General features: G+C 31.8%; 1 protein-coding gene across 1 annotated transcript in view; it reads left to right on the forward strand.

The window, feature by feature from the left end:
• Positions 1-520: 520 nt before the first annotated feature.
• The window catches only part of LOC126748447 (hemicentin-1-like), a 48,232-nt gene continuing 25,873 nt past the window's right edge, over positions 521-22,879 (forward strand). Inside the window, exons 1-5 of the mRNA XM_050457703.1 lie at positions 521-563; positions 660-861; positions 5,968-6,130; positions 16,230-16,443; positions 16,959-17,142. Coding sequence (XP_050313660.1) covers positions 521-563; positions 660-861; positions 5,968-6,130; positions 16,230-16,443; positions 16,959-17,142 — 806 coding nt within the window. The remainder of the gene's footprint in view (positions 564-659; positions 862-5,967; positions 6,131-16,229; positions 16,444-16,958; positions 17,143-22,879) is intronic.

Consider the following 22,879-nt stretch of genomic DNA (forward strand, 5'->3'; position numbering starts at 1 on the left):
CAGTCTACTTTCAATTCGATTTAGATAGTTTCTTAAAAATATTGTCACGTTTTTACCCTTCACAAACGATGCACAAACAAATAATCAGCTGATTTATTACTCACTAACGCACTATTAAAAACATTTATTTACACTATATTTATATACTACTATTTACTTTGATTTAAATGTCGCGCCAATGAACTGGCCTCCTAGCGGCGAACTTGTTCCGGAAGATTCCCTAATCTTCCACTTGGCGGGAGATTTGAATTTCTACAAGCTTAAAAATCCCGTGGATTACTTACACCAATATTTGCCATCCTTGTTTCACTTATTGGAAAAAACCTGAATTTAAATTCTTCCGAATTACCCTGAAATGCCTTGACAGTAAATTTGAATTTATGCCTATACATTATATATAATTTCACAGAAAATGCTTAGATGTACGTAATATCCTTTGTTCCGTTCAATGTAAGAAAATTTAAATTCAACTTGTGCCTTGACTTGGCCGTAACAAGAAAGGGCTGAATAAAGAAACCGAATGTATCCGATAAGTTCTATATTTACCACTAAACGTAAACAAGGTAACTCGAGCGTTCCCTTTGAAAAGGTTCGGACATTGAAGCCTTAATGGATACTTCGTTTTTATATTGACTAATTCTCGTATTTTCTATTTGCAGAGTCGATAAAGTCGGACCTTTCGACGGTAATCGCCCAAATAGCGCCGAGTTTAATTTCGGAAGGGACAACGATTCCTTCGCCGCCACATCCAGAGCCTGGACCCGTTCCGGGACCACCTCCCATATCGTCTTTTGCCTACTTGGGTCGACATGACACGAATAAAATTGAACTGGGAGCAACCAACGTCACCAGACATCACAGGTAACCCAAAAAAAAAACGCAAAACTAAACAGCAAACGTATTAAATAATTAATTAATTTCGCAGGTGGAGTTACTTGTAGAAATTTCATTTTCAACTTTAATATCGTCGGGGTCTTGTTTTATTTGGCCAAATGGCTCGTGGAATACAAAAGGGTTACTTCAAAGGGATATTTCAACCTGCCCGGGGGTTATTTTCGGTTGAAATGTTTGTTTCCCTTACGAGGGGTGTTTGCGGCTTTTTTTTTTTGATGGCATACCGAGTTTATTTGGAAAAACCAAAACACGCGGCTTGGTTTATTTGATTTTTTTCGGAAAAGGAGGACAACAATAATCAAAAATTCAAACTTCAATTTACTAAAAGATAAGAGTTTGTTTGATTTGGAAGTATTAAAAGTGCTCTATCTAAACCGTGTTTGGAAAACACCGGTTTTGGTCTCAAGGTAATTTTTTTCATTAGAGTGTCACTTGAAATCTTTTTGAGTTTTTAGATAAATAAAAGGCGTTTTTTAAGGAGTAATTTCGTATGCGAACCATTTTTTTAGGTTCCATACTTTTTGAGATAGAGCCCATTTGCTTGCCAAAGATTCTTGCAATGCATTGAAATTTCTTAATTAGTCTTGGCAATTTATCTATATATAATTTTAATGCTATTTAAGATATTTTATATTTATTATGTTACATATAATTAATGTCAATTTCTTTACAGTATTATAGAGGGCAAAAAGATTAACTAGGACAATTTTTGTTCCAAAGTAATTAGGTACGAAATACTTTGAGTAATAATGAACAATTTACGTGAGTCTGAGCTAGGAGGAACAAACGATTCTTAGACATTTTTCTATATTACTTCCAAGTGACTTAAGATATTTTGGTAATTCCTTAGTAGCATTACAATAGCATTTTTATCAAATATAAATTAACCACTACTTCTACATCTCCTTTTAGAAGGTCTCCTTTATCATAAATATTCTCACTTTTGATGTTGAAACTCTCAACGGATTTAAATGCAGCTGTACAGGTTATTTAATTAGGACATGCATCTTTTCTCTCTTCATCACATGGCGCATATACTACAACTTCCTTATCTTAATTATGTTCTATTTTTTTCTCTTTTTTATTTATTTATTTAATAGCGTCTGAATAGATTGATAATAGTGTTTTTCTGGTATGATTTGTCAAATTAAACCAGAAAAACATCATTTCGTTCCAATACTCTTCTATCTGTTACCATGTTTACACAACTTATTTTCACCCAAAAAAACGTAGTATTTTCCTGTTGCTAAACTGCTCTTATTATGGTCATAAGTTTAATATTTAACTTGCTCGTCCTTGTAAATCCTCTATTGTTTAGGCAATAAATATGGTGTCATCTGCAAAGTGAATATTGTTAACTTTTTCCTCCGGTGCTCCTCTGAATTAACCACTAGGAAACCTAAAATATTGTGGTTTTCACCAAAAAGCAAAAATATTAGGTGAAAAAACCCAACGTACAAAAAAAAAGGCCCGTACCATTAATCTCCTTATTTTGTTATCCATCGTGGATATTCGGGATCATTATATTAAGTTCATTTTTTCCCAGGCACGATTTATATTTCGGCAAAGAATAAAAAATAAACTCCGGCCAAATACCGGACGGGGAGTAAAATAAAATAATAAAAAAAAAATAATAATAAAACTAAGAGCGTTCCATAGTAGTAAGTTTAAGTGAGTTAAGCGAATGAGGGAAGTTAGGGCGGTATGTTTCAGTCTGTCAGTGAAAAGTGCAGTTTGGTGCTCGCATTAATAAATTAGAAGATAAACTCGATGAAACGTCGAAATCCTTTTCAACTTTCGAGCGTTGGTAATCAAGGTGCCCCTGCTTTTGGGGACATTAAAGGGAACATCTCGTCCCTATAAGTATAAACTTTCTTATCCGGTTTTAAGCAAGAAACTTGTATTAAGAATATTCAATTATATTTTAATTAAGTTTTCGCCAAGGCATACATTTCGGGGGATTTCTCTTATAAAGTCGTTTAACTTATTGGGATTCTTGGGGCATTTTTTTCTTTTGGATAATTTTGGAATTTTTTCACCAAATTTGCTACTTTTGTAGGACTTGAAAAGGCGCTTTTTCAGAAATAATTTGATACTAAGATCAATTTTGCTTCACCCAAGTCTCAATGCTCACCAGATTTAAAGTACTAATTATTCTTGGACGCTTTTAGAGTGTTAAGGAATTTTTTATTTTTAAGCATATTTTTGATTTATTTTGAAAAAAAATCCTCAACATTTTATTTTAAGCTAATTTATCAATAAATGAATAAAATGCGTCGCTTTACAAAAGTTATTTTCATATTTATTAAAGCTTTCTTTAAAGCTGTCGTGCTTCTTAAAGCGTTTATTTAATTTTTTTTATTATTTCTCCAATTTATTTTCCCTTCTCCTTCAACTTTTTTTTTAATATTATTCTAAGCCCTGTTGAGTATTAAAACTAATTTTTTCTTAAAAGAGAATTTGTAATTTTTATTTATCCTTATTTTTTCAACGTTTAAGAAATACTTGAGATACCACTGCTCTAAATACTCAAATACCTAACCCAGAATGGATTAATTCTATATAAAAAATGTGATTTAGTTTAAAATTGAAAATTAGATAAGCAGTGTTTTTTACTATGAAGAATTATTAAATAAATTAATTAATTAAAAAACCCGTTTTCAAGGAAAATTTGATTAATCAATTTGTTTTTAATCGAATTTTTAAATTCTGCATATCACCATTAAAAAAAAATTATACACTATTTTTCTTAGGAAGATTGTGCATAATTTAAATGGATGTGATACGCTTATTATAAAAAATAAAAATAAAATTCACATTTAAAAGTGTTAAAACTAAAAACCTTCACGTTTAAAAAAAAATTTAATTGATTACAAATTTTCTACTTTTTTTGGTACTACTAAAACCTAATTTAATATAATATAAAGCATTTTAGTGAGTAGAGTCTTTCCCCATATATTGGCCTTTCTTCTACAGGGGTTAGGTTAAAAGTAAACAAAGAAATGTTATACAAAACTTTAGGGCTTGACTTTAAATGTTGGCATCCGATGTCATTTTTTTTTCTTTTAGAAACATCAAATTTTGATAGATAGTCAATTTTTTCTTATTCTTATTCTTATCTCTTAATCAGATTTAATATTTATTAGGCGATATTGATTTTTTTTGACAAAACTACATTATTTTAATAATTGCTTTTTCTTGGATTTATTTAAAAATCTTTAAAAATTTATTTAATAAATTATATTATACAGGGTGTTTTTTATATATTGCGACAAAATTCAGGTACGTGTTCTTTGGACAAAAATTCGCAAAAAAGTTCCTATAAATATAGGTCCTAAACCTTTTAGATTTTGAGCTACAGGGTGGTAAAGTTTTAACAAAAAAATGATTTTTTTTCGATAACTTAAATACCCCTGTAGATATTTGTCCAAAGATTGGTATACAGGGTCTGTGTATCCAGAGCCATTAGAAAGATAAAGAAAGTCTAATCAAATCTGAGCAACAAAATGTCCATGGTTTTTAATTTTTTGTGCGAAAACCGTGCATCTAACGGACAAAGTCCAAGGGATCAAAAATGTTGCAAATAAAACGGGGAATTTAAAAATATTTTTTAAAATACGAAAAACCAGTGGCGTATCATTTTTCTTTATAAAAGTATTCAGCGGAAAACCTGCACACTGGAGAACATAAAAATGTTAAAAGTATGTTGGTAAATGGCTCTGGATACACAGACCCTGCAAACCAATCTTTGGACAAATATCTACAGGGGTATTTAAGTTATCGAAAAAAAAATCATTTTTTTGTTAAAACTTTACCACCCTGTAGCTTAAAATCTAAAAGGTTTAGGACCTATGTTTATAGGAACATTTTTGCGAATTTTTGTCCAAAGAACACGTTCCTGAATTTTGTCGCAATATATAAAAAACACCCTCTATAATCCAGTTCAGTATTTTTGTATCGTATTAATTCTAAATTGTCTATGATTTTGGTAAATATAATTTTGTAAAAGAATTATTTGTTTCCTAGTAAATGTCAAATGATACCAATGCACCGTTTACCAAGATCTTCACTATTTAATTTTTTTAAACTTTGGAACCCGATATTTCCAACATGGTTTAATTAAAAATATTTAAACTAAGAAAATGCCTCTCTTTTCAATTATGAGGTCATATACAGGGTGTTTCATAAGAAAAAACTAACCGTCTATCAAAATTTGACATTCCTAAAAGAGAGAAAAATTTCTTGACATCGGATTCAAAAAGTTTAATATATTTTTTTTATATTGACCTAATCTCTATAGATAGGTAATTTAATATTTTAATTACTCTTGAATATTTTTCCATATAACTTCCACACTATTAAAGATACTTTTGTAATTCTTTTGCGATATTATTAAGTACATTTCATAGATTAGTTCTATATAAAAAATATGACTCTAGGTTAAAAGTTTAATTAACAAAAATAAAACATAATTTTTTAGATACATCAAAAACAACGTTAAACTGGTATTACAAGGCTTCAGCGACCCAAATGAGTGAATTTAGACCCAAAAGAGTTAAAATCAAATTTGGCGCAAAATATAGACAAAATAGAGGATTTATTGGTCCTGATAACAACTCTTTGGCTAATTCTATTCATTCAAAATGTGCTTTTTTAGGCCTTCATAATTTTGGGATTATTTCCACATGTTCTATGTATCATTTAATTATTATAGAAGAGAAAAACTGCCTAAAATTATCAACCAAACACCTTCCTTCCAAAAATGCATTTACCATCATAGTTTTTTTTAACAGACTAATTTATTTGACATTTGAAAGCAATCTCATTTCACCTATGATAGCAACCTAGTACTACCTTCGCCAATCCCAATTTCATTTTTATTAATTAAATAATTCATATTTTCGTAATAGTTGCTTTATTCTCAAGCGAAAGGATATTTTTTCCTGCAATAAAAGTCATTTATCTTATTGGGATACAAGCTCGCCTTGTCCGATATACTACGCACGCACCGAAATCAATCATAAAATGACAATTTGAGAGTGATGAAAGAGGGTTTTTGGTTATTTTTTTCAGCACGTCGCATATATACCGAAGCAAGCCGCATTTTTACGTGTCGGGAGCCAGAGTGGATGGACCCTTTTTCGAAGAAGCTGGAACGGAAGGAAATAATGTCACAGCCCAAGTTGGATCCACCATAAATCTCGACTGTCGTATTGGACTTCTCGGCGACAAAACGGTACGTAATTCCCGATGTTTTTTACATTACCTTTTAACTTCACTATTTTATTTCTTGTTACTCGTTACGGGTTACTGGTTGACCTATTTATCGATTACGCGAAACGTTTTATTGCGAATATATAGATATATTTTTTTTTTATTTTGTTTATTTTATCCGGACGTATGAAGAAAAAAAAATATTTATTTAAAAATGTCATCAGGCAAAGAGGGACAACTTGAAATCGTATAATAAAAGAGCCAATTTAGTTGCGGCTATATCGTTATATATTTGTATAAAAAAAAACAATTCAAATACGTATCGCGAAACAAGAAGCAAAACCGCTTTGTGTAACAAATAAATACAAATTTTAAACGTAGGTTCAATATTTACGCAACAGAAACGGCAATTTTCGAATATCAAACACTTTATTGTGCTTTAAAGTGGATAGAAACACCAATAACGGGTTTTTTTAAAAATTGTGAAAAGAAAAATTATTTTTTCAGGGTTTTTTTTGGGTCAATTATAATTTTTCTTGCAAGAAGTTAAAGTGGAAATAATTGAAGAATTTTTAGAAGTATCATTGGCACCCCTTAAAAACTGGTCACTAAGTCATTGACATCTTTTTTAATAGTACCATATGGTCCTCTAATGCATAATTTAATTATTCTTATGAAGTTCTTCTATTGCTGACCTCTGAAGACACTGCCATACGCCTGTTTAAAGTCTACAAATAGATTGTGTAAGTCCCTATCGAATTTTAAGACCTAGTAACACCCTTTTTTATCATTAAGATATCTTTATTCTTATTTGGTTTATGTTCAAAATTTTAAGGACATCATCGATCCCTAGAAGGTTCCAATAGTCATGAAACAATCAATTTTTCATCAGCGTTAACTTTTAAACGCTAAGATCATAAGTATAACACATAAATTCTTATTAAACTGTCAGGTTATTAAGTCTTAGGCCCTTAATCACATCCCTATTTGATGAAATATGCAATTAATGAGCAGTTTATGCGGTATTGTTAATTATTCAACGATTTTTTAGTAATTTTTGGTTTTGGTATATGCATTAACCGTATATGAAATCAATCAATCAATCGATTTTGTTTGCAAAAGGAAGAAAATTTCGGCATTTAAAAAAATTGACACGAGCATTTGCATATCTAGTTTTTAAACTCGATTACTACACCTTAAATATTTGATCAAATTCTTCAGAAAAACCAGTGTTTTTTCGTCCATATTTCTAATCTAATAACGCTGTTTTTTTAATAAATATTTATATAAAAAATTATATCAAATTTAAATAAAAAGTGTTATTAATTTAAATTTTAAATATATATTTTCTGAAAAAATATTGTTTTTCATCAGCACAATCCTTACCCCCCCACCCACCCCAAACATTTGCCCAGTATGAAATTCTTTTGAAAAATCATCGTTTTTCGTCTTTTCTTCTTTTTCGTATTTTTTTTTTCATTTTTAAACCCACTAAAGCAAATATTATAATTATCTGTTTATTTTAGGCAATTGATGTTAATCTTCCAGGCAGTTAACTCTTTAAAGCAAATATTGTAATTTTTTGTTTGTTTTTGAACATTCAACCTCATTTTCCTATTTGAATTTAAATATGTTTTTTATTGCTTTCAGGTAGTTACCGTAATTGTAATATTTATTCTTTACAAAATGTATAGTTTATTTCTGTAATAATTTTTTGTTCTGGCAAAACCGCGATTTTTGAAAGGCAGTATAGGGTAAACTTGTTTCTTGGACATACTAAAAAAGTCCAATAATTCCAAAACTATTTCTTAACTTCTTTGAACGTGAAAAAATATTTAAAGTGTCTACTTTTTTTGGTATCATGCTTTTTATTTCATTACAATCTCTACAACTAGTTTCTTAGATTTTGGACCCTTTTGATGTTTATTTTTTAAATGATTGTTTACCTTAACCATGATGTCAAACTTGTAGAATATAAACTGCAAAAATATTTGTTACAATCTTTTGAACATTGAGAAACGTTTCTTCTTTTTCTTCTCACTTTCGAATATTGGCTATCAAACATTCTACCTTAGTACTTTTCCTTGCAAGATAGTCATTTCTCATTACGTTTCCCAAATATTAGAGGTTCTATTTCTTCACAGTATTAACCACTTCCTTTTTCTTGCTCATTCTGCCGAGAACCTCGATATTTGTTATGTGGTCTGTCCATGGCATTTTCAACATTTCTATAATTTAATCATAACTCAAATGCTTCAAATTTCTTCATTATAACTATAATAAGACAGAGAACACGCAACAGTACAGATGTCTCATCTTGCAGTCCTGGGCTTTTCAATTCTGCGTCGTATTTTTTGCAAATGATCATTATATTGCTCGTTCAGAAATAACCAATGCTGCTCACTTTTTCTATTGCTTTTTAGTTTATTATAAACTAACTTATTAATATTGTCTCTGCTTATAATCATTTTCTGTTTTTGTCCAGGTCATGTAGTTAACTGCACGTATCGTTTGCATAATGAATATTGTTCACTCTTTCTCCGTTTAGGGATATTCCTGAATCTATGTGCCCGAAGACTTCTCTTACTAAGAATAAATATTGAACACTTTGAGCCTTACACCTTTCAATATCTCTATTCCTTGTATAATTCTTAATTGATTTCAGTATAGGTTGACGTTTTATAATTGTTCAGAATTTCTAACATTTTTTAATGTTTTACTCTATCAACAGCCTCCTGGTCGTCTTTTATTAATATACAATAATACATTTTTGATACTATCGTCCAGGCAATCGAAACCCTAAAGAGAGAATTACATTTTACACAATTGCCTAGACGAATCTTTAAAAAAATAATTCAACTGCCTGAAATTAATGAATAATGCCCGAAAATCGTCCTGTTTTTTTTTTTTTATTTAATTATTCCTTTCAGGCAGTTGATACCCATTCTGCTGAGAACCTCGATGTTTGTTATGTAGTCTGTCCATCATTTTCAATATTTTACGTTATAACCACTCGAATGCTTCGACGCCAGTAAGTTTCTATCAAATAAAACAGGTGGGTAAATGAAAATGACAGCTATGCTATTTGACAAGTGACACCACTAACAGCATATTGGATTGCGGTCAAGTAAATCGAAAACTTTTTTTTAAACCTTACGGTTCAATTTGCTCTACATAAGTGATCTTCTTATCAATGTTGACACTTGTCACAGGAACTTATAAACAGCAAAATGAACCGCAGTATTGCCAAATAATTGATGAATAAGTTCAGCAAGATGAGACATATGTTCAAAAGGCATCACAAAACATTGCGCACCAAGATAAGACTCCTGCACTGTTAATAAATTTTAAATACAATACCGCGGTGCAATAAGCTGTCTAGATTTTCTAGCGTCAGGTAAAAAAATTGCCTCATTCCCAGGTATATTAGCTATTCATTAATTATTTGGTAATACTGCGGTTCAATTTGCTGTCTATAAGTTCATGTGACGAACTTATAGACAGCATTGAAGACAGCTTGAAGGAAAAATTTCGATTCATTTGACAATCTCGCAGCCCAATATGCTGTTTACATGTTTCTATGATAGGTGTCACCTGTCAAATAGCATAACTGTCAGAAGCATGGACATTTACTGAATCCGTCGCGGAGAAATTGGAAGCATTCGAGTTATGGTTATATCGTAGAATATTGAAAAACCACGGACCATATAACAAATATGGAGGTTCTCAACAAAATGTGAATTAACTGCCTGGAAGGAATAACGAAAATAATTTCAAGCAGTTAGAAATTTCTTAAGCCTTCATAACGATTTCAGTTGAAACAGTTGAGATAAATTAATTAACTGCAGTTGATTGATTTACCTTAGATTAACATAACCTTTTAGTTCTTTTTAATAGTTTAATTTTACTTTAGATTGGGTCAAGTATGTATATAAGAATAGATTGTTAGTCTGTAAATTGACCGAATGCTAAAAATATCCTTAGTAAATAGTAAATGTGTGGGGTAGAAACGTAGAATTTATCTTTCTTCAAAATACATTGTTGTATTATATGTTAATATTTAATTTGAACAGGTGTACAAGTGCACAGTTGAAACAGTTGAGATAAATTACCAACTGCCTGAAATAATAATTGATTGATTTATCTCAACTGTTTCAACTGCCTGGAATTATTTTCATTATTTCTTGCATCCAGTTGAACAGCTTGAATTTATGAAATTTCCATAAAATCTACATCCTAGAAAAAAATAATCCAGTTACTCTCGAGCAACTAATTAGTGAATGAAACAGAAAATGTTTATTTCCGCGATTTCCTCGACACGGGTAGATTTGAAATTAAGGCTCAACAGGAATGTGGTAAACATATACAGGGAAAAACGAGCTCAATTTTATAACGGCCGCTATTAATTATACGATACTTTTAGCGCACAAAGGGTCGTAAATAACCGAGTACGTTGGACATGATTAGTTTTTTTTTGCATTTGCATTTTATAATGTAATAGAGGCTGATCCAATAATGGTGTGTTGACCAGTTTGAATATGTAATAAAATACCCTGTCTAGGTCCAGATTAAAAACAAACAGGGCCAAAATACTTTTCCAATTCTTTAGGAAATAGGTACATTACGTTTACCTCCTAAACGTTCTCGGCCAGGAAAAAAGTTAAATTGCTTTCGAACTTTTTATTGTTCCCGTTACCGGCGACCATAAATTCACCTGGCAGCTCCTTAAGATGAAATTATTTTGCGACTTTTCCCTGGATTTAACGGATAATCACCCCTATTTTCTGATTACGTCTTTTCGACGGAGGTATTGTAGCAGAAAAATCCGCGGTGCAAACAACTCCAAGGGCGGAGGGGGCGGCACAAAACGGAAGCTTGACATTTTCACTTATCTCCGGTTATTTTCCGACAATAATGCCGCGAAACAATGCACTTGTTGATACCATCCGATATGACAAACGCATAAGCAGGAATAATAGTCCGAAAAGTCAATAGGAACGCTCCCGAAAAAAAAAAATTGTGTATTCTCCAAACAGTAATGCGGGCTTCTATCTGGGATCTCGATTATCTTTACTTGCTTCCTGTGCATGTAAATAATGTTTACTTTATTATTATTTCAGGGGTTTTTTGGGTCAATTATAATTTTCCTTCCAGAAAGTTGAAGTGGAAATAATTCAAGAATTTTTAGAAGTATCATTGGCACCTCTTAAAAACGGGTCACTAAGTCATTGACTTTAATGCATAATTTAATCAATCTTATGAGTGTGCTGGATATTCCAAGTTCTTCTACTGCTGACCTCTGAAGACACTGCCATACGCCTGTCGAGTCCCTATCGAATTTTAAGCATTTTTATAGTAGTTATCTTAGCGTAAATAACGTTGGGAAATAACTTAATGACACCCTTTTTTATGATCATCAAGATGTCTTTATTTTTATTTGGTTTATGTTCAGAATTTTAAGGACATTATCGATCCCTAGCAGGTTCCAATTGTCATGAAACAATCAATTTTTCATCAGTGTTAAGTTTTAAATGCAACATTGTTTTTCATCAACACAACCCTTACCCCCCCACCCACCCCAAACATTTGCCCAGTATGAAATTCTTTTGAAAAATCATCGTTTTTCGTCAATAATATTTAATCTAATAGCACTATTATTTTATTAAATATTTAATAATAAACATATATATATAATTATAATAAATTTAAATAAACAAATTGTGTTATTAGATTAAATATTTTTGACGAAACCAGTTGTTAATCGTGCATATTATTTTGGAAAACAATGATTTTTTAATACAATTTTTTACTGGTAAGTTGTGTGGGGTGGGTGGGGGGGGTAAGGGTAGATTTATTGAAAAACGGTATTTTAGAAGAAATCTTTTGCCTGAGAAAAAAATACTTTTTAAGAAAGTTATAGTTAATAAAAAAAAATCTATAGTTTTTGTATCTATACTTTTCTCATATAACCTTAAGGTTTTCGAATAAAATATGAAAAAACCATATATTATTTCTTGAAAACAAGGTGTATCGCTATATTGCAATTTTATTGCAAATAAGTGAAAATATTTTTTTTTTTTTGGTTCTAGACAACTTTTCATTATCCAGGATCAAAAATACAATTTTTAAATTGAAACTATTGGTATATTTATCAACCGTAAATGATAAAAGTATAATTATTAAACAGCAGAATATACGTATATTATATACCATTCTGTTTATACAAATATGTGCTAAAATGAGTCCAATATCACATCATCACTACACAAGAATTCTAGAAAAAAATAGGAAATGCATTAACGTGTATGAAACAATAATTATATCAAATAAGATATACAAATAAAAAAACCTCAAGAATATCGTAAATTTTATCTAATATTTGACCCCATTGGTAAAAATTAATTTTTTTTCTTTTACGCCGAAAAATGCCCCCCGATGCATAAAACACATCTGCGAATATAAAAAATATCTACATTGACAGTAGAGTTATTTAAAAAAAAATCTCATTTCATTAGTAAATAGTATACTATATACTTAAATATTAAACTTTTATGAAATAATAATTGTACATTGTTAACATGTAATAAACCTTTTTTAAGTTAAACGTGAAGAAAACATAAACATAAAATTAAATTCCTCAACGTATATCACGCTAACATTTTATCCGATATATAAACGTTTATTGCTTGTTTGTTTGTATTTACAGAACACCTGATGCTGACGTAAATGTTTTTTTCCAAAAATTACTAAGCTTGCTTGAGTCTCTGCCGTTAAAAAGCAAACTCATTTTATGTGGCGACCTAAACATTGATTTTTCCAGTGTGTGTGCTGCTTAAGAATCTCTCCAGTCCATTTTCGACTCACATTAAATCACCTACCAGAATAACTAAAACCAGCTCTAGTTTAATAGATTATGTCGTATCTTCCTTTGAGCCAGATTTCGTCGATTGTATTGTCTTAAGCTCAGGTTTCTCAGACCATGACACAGTGTTAACAAAGTTTTTCATAACTAAATCTAGGCCGTATTTTCTCGGATAAAATTTTTTTACATTTTAGGCACCTTTGTCAATCAACTGACTGGAATATTCTCTCTGACGACGTTGATTCAGCATTCTCTAGATTTGTAAAAACGCTATCTAGTCTTTCTCATAAATCCTTTCCTTTGAGACCTCTTAAAAAGAAGCAACATAACCCCTGGTCTACCCAAGGCTTGCGTACATCTGCTTAGAACATGCGCTTATTATCTCATCTTAAAAAAATTTCAGACAGCGCTTTTTTTCATGAATACGTAAGACTTTACAAAAAGATTTATCAGAGAACTTTAAAAGCCGCCAAGGATATTTACTATAATAGGAGACTGGCTAAATCTAAAAATGTGGCTAAGGAAACATGGTCGATTGTTAATGCTTTGAGAAATAATCCTCCTTTGTCGAATACTATCTCCACTTCATCTGAGAATCTTAATGATTAGTTTGTAAATGTGGCAAATAATTTAATGAGTGATCCACTTTCATATCTTCCTATTGCAAATGAGAATTTCCACAGTTTCTTCTTTACGCCCGTAGTGTTACCAAAGCTTTGCAGTTCAATTAGGGAAATCAAAAACAAAGGCTCTTCTACAATTAATGGACTTACTCTCAAAATATTTTCAAATCTGTCCGAATGTACATTATGTCATCTTATTACTCTAATTAATCAGTCTTTTTAAAAAGGTGTTTTTCCTAACTGCCTTAAGTTGGCGATAATAATTCCACTACATAAAGGAGGAGACAAAGATCAGTCTTCCAACTATCGCCCTATCGCTTTTCTTCCCACACTTTCAAAAATTATTGAAAGATTGCTTAAAAAAAGACTTCAATCATTTTTGCTACAATATAAAATACTTACTTCCCATCGATTTGGATTTTTAAATAACAAATGCACAAATGATGCTATGTTTTCTCTTTTTAATAATGTATACTCTAGCTTAAAAACCAACACCCTACAGCAACAATTTTCTGTGATTTTTCTAAAGCCTTTGATTGTGTTAATCATGACATCTTATTAAAAAAGTTGCAGTATTACGGGTTCAGAGGAGCGCCTTTTGAATGGTTTAAGTCGTATCTCAGTAACAGAACTCAAGCTCTGAGAATTGATTCGACTATGTCTTCTTCTAATACAAAGTGGAGTGCCTCAAGGTTCCGTACTTGGCCCTATTTTGTTTCTTATCTTCATCAATGACATTGCTAATCTAAATATTAACGGTAAAGTCTGTCTATTTGCTGATGATACTAGTTTTCATAGAACCGTATCAAGTGATTTAACTACTATCAAATCATGGTGCGACTCTAATCTCCTTTGTCTCAACATTTCCAAAACTAAAATGTTGTCCTATAAAAATACCTTGCAATCTTTTGTACACGTTAAAATGGGACACACATATTGACTCTTTATCAAGAAAATTAAGTTCCGCTTGTTTTGCGTTAATATCAATTTCTAAGTAGCTTAGCCTGTCTACTTCTAGAACAGTTTATTTTGCCTTTTTTGAATCGCACTTTCGATACGCCCTTCCATTCTGGGGTACATGTAGTGCAACTCAATTTGACCGTATTTTTAGACTACAAAAGAGAGTTTTACGTTATACACTGAGACTTAAATACAGAAGTCATTGCCAGCATTTTTTCAAAAAATTTCAAATATTAAGTCTTCCATCTTTATTCATATTTGAGTCCGTTTGTCTAATACGCAAACACGGTTCAGCATCATCTGATAGGCCTTCCCATAGTTATCCACTTAGAAACACGAAACATGATCTATACCTGCCTACCCCACATTCAGAGTTGGTCAAAAGTTCCATATTATATAATGCAAAAAATGCACAATCATCTGCCATTGGAAATTAAATCCATCACATTTTTTTTTGCATTTCGTAAAGCATTAAAAGCATTCTTACTGGAGAGAGCTTTTTACACAGTTAACGATTTTTTTTGTAATCATTAATTTAAAATTTCGCACTAGCTGATTATGTATTTTTACTATCTGTACATGTTTAGGTATTCTGCTTTGTGTAGCTATTTTAGGATTTTTTACATTTTTTTTTTTAAATAGAGAGATTTTTTAATGATTTTTTTTTTGACATTGTATACATTAAATTGTATATTTTATAATAATATTTTTGACTACTTACAATTTTTAAATTGTATTAATCTGTATATATTGTAGATATTCTATTCTAATTATTTATTTATTTTTTTTAAATTTTCTTTTGTTTTTCTTTTTTTTTAATTGTATTTTGTTTGTATTTTTGTGTCTTTTTTGTTTTACAGCTTTGTCTACAAATTGTAACAATTTCTTGACAATTGACTGATTGACAAATTAATTTTTTTTCATGAAGCTCTCGTCACTTTTCTAAGCATGCATTTTTTTCAAGTTCAAATTATTTTTTGGTTCCTTTCAGGCAGTTGATGAGTTTCAATTATATCTAAAAAAAATGACTGTAATGAATAAAAACCTTTAATTGAAACTGCTTGATAAAAGAAATAAAGTGAGCTGCCTAAAACCAGAAGAAATCGATTAAAATAATTAGAAAATTCTGAAAAATGTATGTTTGAATGGAAAGATATCATTCCATTTAAATTATGTATTAGGAGAGTGATTTGGAGCCATAGAAGTAATAATACCACTTGAGTTTTTTCACTCCTCCATTACTGCCTCTATCACCCTAAAATTGCATTTCCCTCCTTGATTCCTAAAAGTAAAAACTGTTCAACCGGTTGTCCAATTAAAAAAAAAGAGGTGCCTTAATGAAATATCAAATTAAACACTTTGAAACGAACAAGTCGTGCTCGACTGCGAAACAAAAATTGCACGATACACTTTTAATTTATTCCCCGCGGTTTAAATTAGCGTCGCGAGAACCGGAAATAAATTCGTTAGTTTTAATATGCGGATTATCGCACCTTTTTAGGCAAACTCAATGCTTGTAATTAAAGTTCACGTTTTGCACCCCTAATCGGACGATAATCGGGGGTTCCTCTTTAAAATAGGGGAGGAGCGGGAAAAAAATGGCCGCAGATCTTCAAATGAAAGCAAAACACTGCGAGTTGTTTTATAATTAACTTTAGGTCTGGAAATCTTTCCAGGTGACATGGACACAAAAGCGTAATCAGATTATAAACCTGCTGACTGTCGGACGAAATACCCACAGCAAGGACGAGAGAATCCACCTGGCATTCAGATATCCGAACAACTTCAGATTACAAATTTCCTACGTTACAAAGAGGGATGACGGCATGTACGAGTGTCAAGTGGCCACTCATCCTCCCAAAGTCAAAAGGATTTATCTCACTATTACTTGTAAGTTAAATGTGTTACCTACTTTAGTTTACATAACAAAGGTTCGATTTAATAGTGAGTCATCACTTTTATGTTGCCTCGAATCGAGTTTTAAACGATAAATACAGTGCGCACATAAACTGCAAACAAGGTTATACGCAACAAAATAACTAAACCCAACCGTAAAACATGGGAAAAAATTATTAAGTACAATTTTATCGAGTAAAGCTGTTTTTTAAATTGGATATTAAAGTGATGGCTACACGGGAGTCTAGGGGGTGAGGTAGTTCTCTTCAGGTTTCAAATAAATCGGGCGTTTTATAGTTTTATAGTGTTGGTTGGGGGTTGTAAGGAAGTAGGAGCGGCCACTTCCGTTGCTCTTTTTACCGCTTCCCGCCCGATCGATACTTCTAAATTGTTAGATTCACGAGTATAGAATATAATGCTTGTGGCGGAACATTTCCTATTTTAAGATAATAGTTTTCTCTATTTTATCCGATCTTATCTCCCCTGTTTTTTTTTATTCTTCCTTACAGCGCCTGAGGTTAAAATCGTAGACGAGTATCTGAGGGAAGTTCACGAACGTTATTACCGACGAGGCAGCTCTCTGGTTTTAACTTGTCTTGCTACGAATATCGGCACTTTCGAGAAGAACGGCACCGACATCACCAATATGATTTATTGGGAACGCGATAATTTACTCATCAAGAATGGTAGCAAGTAAGTAAAATTTTTTAAAACTAAATATCACAAAAAAAAAAACCTTTACTATCATATAATTTTTTAAGTATTAAAAGTAAAATCCATAAGACAGGCTAAAAGTCCAGACCTATAATACCCAATTGATTTTTATTAATTAGGAGAATAGACTAGTACTCAAAGGTAAAAAATTGAATAAAATTTAGTACATTTAAACTAATTGGTAAAGTCAGAGTTTTACTGTGTTTGATTGGTTCCAGTAAAGATTTCAGCTGATTCTTAAATCTTTTTTCATCCATCCATGTATTCCACAAGACATTCATCTTTTCCTTCTGGTAGTCTATAAAACAGGGAAAAATATCACAGCTTATATGCCCTTCATAAATTTAAATATGACACCCCTTCTTCGCAGATTCTGTAGATTCTTCAATGAACGCATTTGAGGAACTGCTTTATCATGTATTTCTGTAGTTAGTATTATAAATATTATTAAAGTCAGTAAATGTGACGGACTTATTGTCAAGAAACCCGAGGAATTTCGCATAATACTCTGATAAAGTCCAGTTCAGAGATCTATTAGAATCTTTGATGTGTCGCAGTTGCCGCACTAAATAGTCTGTGCGCCTATGTCGTATTTATTGTCGCATGATATACAATGGCAAAATTGTATATAGTTTATCTGTGAAAATATTTTAAATGTTTTACACTATTTTTTTATTTTTCTTTCGAAAATGTCAATTTTTAGAAAGAAAATAATATCACAAGAAAATAATATAAAAAGATTGAGCGCGGACTAAATCCAAGCATCTTACAAAATATTTTAAACACTTCCAGCACTCACAGCCTTCTCACCTCTTTTTAGTCAGTCTATTAAATAAAGATAAAACACCTGCGTTCTGGCGATTCCTACTTCAGGCTGTGCAAGTGATTGTGTATCTTTCTCTATCCCACTGATTTTGAGAATTACGGGGCTGTACCCAAATAAATTTTTGGGCTGTTTTTGTATTATTTTCGTCGCGTCTTTAAAGGAATCTTTAAGAATGGATCTATCGCCTTTAAAATAGTGTTGTTGGAAATCCGGATAAAATTTTAAATATAGGGTCTACCAATAAGAATGATATAAGTTTAAATTGGTAAAAAATAAAACCGAATTGGTTAATTTCTATGATTGATGTTTCATGTTGTAGTTCATTATGTAACATTATGTTTTAAACAAAATATCATTAAGATGTGCACCTCGGCTACGGCGGCAGACGTTTAGACGATGAACCAAATTTTCAATCACTTTTTCTAACTGAATTTCGCGAATAACTCTAGTTACGTTAACTTTCAACTCATTGATGGTTTGAGGATTGTTAGAATACACCTTCGACTTCACATATCCCCAAAGAAGTACAGGGGAATAAGATCACAGGACCTTGGTGGAAATTGCAGGCCAAAGAAAGTTTGTAATCATGTCGCGGTAGCGCTCTCCGTTGACTGTCACAGTACGCCCCCCTGCATCCTCAAAAAAGTATGGACCGATAATTCCACCGACATGCAAACCACACCACACAGTCACTTTTAACGGATGTAATGGCACCTGTACTAATTTCTGGGGATTGTTCAGACACAGACACCAGAAGCGACAATTTTGCCACTAAGACAAAAATGGGCTTCATCTGAAAAGATGATTTGTTTCCCAAAATCGGCATTTTGTTCCAACTGCAACAGGGCCTAGTCGGTAAACGTTCTTCGCAAACCATGATCAGCAGGCTTCAATTCTTGAGTTAGAACCATCTTATATGGATGTAGGCCTAAGTCTTTCTTTAAAATGCACCACAGAGACATTGGTGAAATGCCTAATTGCTGAGAACGGCGCAAAACAGACACATTGTTATTCGCTCTTGCAGCGGCTTCTCTTTTTTGTCGCGTTGGTGGCTTATTATCCAAAAGAGTGTACTCCCGTTCAAACTTAATAATTGTGCGCCTTATTGCAAGCTCAAAAGGCCAAAATCTTCTCTAAGAGCATGATAACAGGCTCTAACCGATTGCGCATTTTCGTAATACCTTTTCAAGATAGCTATACGTTGCTCTTGACTTAAACGATTCTTAATAGTATACTTAACACAACTGATGCTGGATCCGCGTTTTGACACATACCATTTTGCGTACATGGCCCACTAAACTTCTATCACTTCTATTGGTAGACCCATTACAAATAAATTTTAAGGCCGGACCTGTGCAAGTTTTCACGCTTGTGTGGCTGAACTGAGGTCAGACGTCTAATAAAATAGTACGTAGGCATGTGAAGTCAAATTTTACGAACCAAATGTATAAATTAAAAAAAAAATTTTTAATTGATTAAACTCTTTCTTATGACTCTTTCCACATAAAATTTTGCGATTTAAACAATACAAGCAACACCGGCACACGGACTATTAGCGGCACATCAAAGATTCTAATAGATCTGTGAACTGGACTTTACTTATCTACTAGACGAGATCCATATAATACATACGTCGAATTAGAAACTCTATTACAATTTATACTGCAAAGAAAATTCTTCTTGACCCTTCGAATTTTAACAGATTTCATCCCTCAATGATTTCATACGAATTTCACCATAAGAGGGACAAAGGCAGGTATTTTTCAAATTTTCACGCTTCCTGGAGAAAAGGTAGCGTTAAAAAAAAAAATTTTTACTATGTTATTGACAGAAAAGTTGGGGTTGATTAATGACATATTTGTAACTATAATAAAGTTCCTAAAGTGGCTTAAGCTTAAGTGATTAGATTAAATACCACTTGTGTAAAGTTTAATTGTATGATAATACTGTAGGGAATATAGTTATATTACGTAAGTGACAATCGGAGGAAGCCTTCTTAGTTCCTGATGTTATATTGAGCCCTTGGCGGCAAGTTTCGATTACGCTTTTATCTCATCCACCAAAGGTTAAGGGGGAGTTAAGAGCGGCTTACCCTCTGGCCGCCCTTTCTCTTAACCAACTTCGGGGTATGTTATTATATATGGGGTTATTTGAGCACTTAATGCTTATATAGGGTTTTAGATAATAGTCGCCGTTAAACGATAAAAACCCGACCCGCTGTATAAATCAACTGTTATTTTTAATTTCCACAAACCGGGGCTATAAAATTTTAAAGCTTGGCACGATTTCGCCGTTGCGCCCTTTACTTAATACGCCTGAATACGAGGAAAGAGCGAATTCATGTTACATAAATGGATTAGAATATCGGGAACATTTTAAAACATCCCAAAGGGCGTGCACACACACACACACACACACCTTCGTGTCGCTTTTCGCAATTCTAAAGGAGGATATAGTGTTTTACTAGGTTTAATCTTCGCGTTTAATTCCTACAGAGCGTTTGCTTGAAGTAAATTAATTTTTTTTATTAATTAATTGCCCCAAATCCACGTTACCCTTCATAAACCCTAAACAGGACCTCATTATATTCTGTTAATCTATTGTTATTGACCTTCAAGTTATTAACTTACGTTATATAAATTTTATTAAAAAAAATCTCTTAGCTGATGGAACTTTCAAAGCTTCCACATTTTATTTGTATATAATTATTTGCTGCATTATACCCTTTTGAAATAAATATTCTGTGGCTAATAAAATTTGGATAGTAATCAAATAAAAGAGTCCAACACGCATGTTTATTTATAATAATATTTATTATCTATGTACCTACGTTACATAATAGTAATCGGGAATTTTAAATATCATAGTTCTCGATAATTATATTTGAAATAAGTTACCTCAACTGCCTGGAATAGATTATTTAATTTTCTTTTAAAGGCAATTTAGCAATTTTATTCCACACTTCTTCTTCATTTTCTTCTCTTCCTTTAAGTATATGAAAGAAATCAATTATGAGATTCTTTTATAAACAGCTCACTCATTTTATCCTAAGTTTTTGATTTTTCTTTAACAAGTAGATCATTAATTTCCAATATCCCACTTACTCTTCTTTCACTTTTTTAAATGCTGGGAAGAAATTAGCGAATTTGTAACAGACGTCAAGGGTCACGTCGAAGGTCAAGTCAAGGTCGGATCGAGGTGACGTCGAGGGTCACGTCCAAGGCCAAGTCAAGGTCACGTATACTGTGGCACCGAAAAAAATTAACAATTACTTATTATTAATTTTTAAGATCATGGGAATAAAATTAACGATTTTTTACAGGCAATTAAGTTATTTCAATCCATAGTTCTTCTTGTCATTCTTCTTCATAACCTCAACTGCCTGGAAGAAATTATTGATGCTTCTTTAATAAGCAATTAATTTATTTGATCGTGCATGTCTCCTTCTTCTTTTTTCTCTTGTTCTTTTTCTTTAAGTACATGGAAGAAATAAACGAATATATTACAGGCAGTTAAGCTACTTCAATCCATAGTCCTTCTTGTCATTCCTCTTCATAACCTCAACTGCTTGGAAGAAATTATTGATGTTTCTTTAATAGGCAATTAATTTATTTGATTATGCATATCTCCTTCTTTTTTCTCGTGTCCTTTTCTTTAAGTACGTGAAAGAAATTGACGAATATATTACAGGCAGTTACGCTACTTCAATCCATAATTTTTCTTGTCATTCTTCTTCATAACCTCAACTGCCTGGAAGAAATTATTGATGTTTCTTTAATAGGCAATTAATTTATTTGATCATGCATGTTTCCTTCGTCTTTTTTCTCTTGTCATTTTCTTTAAATACATGGAAGAAATTAATGAATATATTACAGGCAGTTAAGTTATTTCAATCCATAGTTCTTCTTGTCATTCTTGTTCACAACCTCAACTGCCTGGAAGAAATTATTGATGCTTCTTTAATAAGCAATTAATTTATTTGATCGTGCATGTCTCCTTCTTCCTTTTTCTCTTGTTCTTTTTCTTTAAGTACATGGAAGAAATAAACGAATATATTACAGGCAGTTAAGCTACTTCAATCCATAGTCCTTCTTGTCATTCCTCTTCATAACCTCAACTGCCTGGAAGAAATTATTGATGTTTCTTTAATAGGCAATTAATTTATTTGATCGCGCATGTCTCCTTCTTCTTTTTTCTCTTGTCATTTTTTTTAAATACATGGAAGAAATTAACGAATATATTACAGGCAGTTAAGTTATTTCAATCCATAGTTCTGCTTGTCATTCTTCTTCATAACCTCTACTGCCTGGAAGAAATTATTGATGCTTCTTTAATAGGCAATTCATTTATTTGATTATGCATGTCTCCTTCTTCTTTTTTCTCTTGTCCTTTTCTTTAAGTACATGAAAGAAATTGACGAATATATTACAGGCAGTTACGCTACTTCAATCCATAATTTTTCTTGTCATTCTTCTTCATAACCTCAACTGCCTGGAAGAAATTATTGATGTTTCTTTAATAGGCAATTAATTTATTTGATCATGCATGTTTCCTTCGTCTTTTTTCTCTTGTCATTTTCTTTAAGTACATGAAAGAAATTGACGAATATATTACAGGCAGTTAAGCTACTTCAATCCATAGTCCTTCTTGTCATTCCTCTTCATAACCTCAACTGCTTGGAAGAAATTATTGATGTTTCTTTAATAGGCAATTAATTTATTTGATTATGCATATCTCCTTCTTTTTTCTCGTGTCCTTTTCTTTAAGTACGTGAAAGAAATTGACGAATATATTACAGGCAGTTACGCTACTTCAATCCATAATTTTTCTTGTCATTCTTCTTCATAACCTCAACTGCCTGGAAGAAATTATTGATGTTTCTTTAATAGG

Source organism: Anthonomus grandis, chromosome 22 (genome assembly GCF_022605725.1).
Source record: "Anthonomus grandis grandis chromosome 22, icAntGran1.3, whole genome shotgun sequence".
Classification (NCBI taxonomy): Eukaryota; Metazoa; Arthropoda; class Insecta; order Coleoptera; family Curculionidae; genus Anthonomus; species Anthonomus grandis.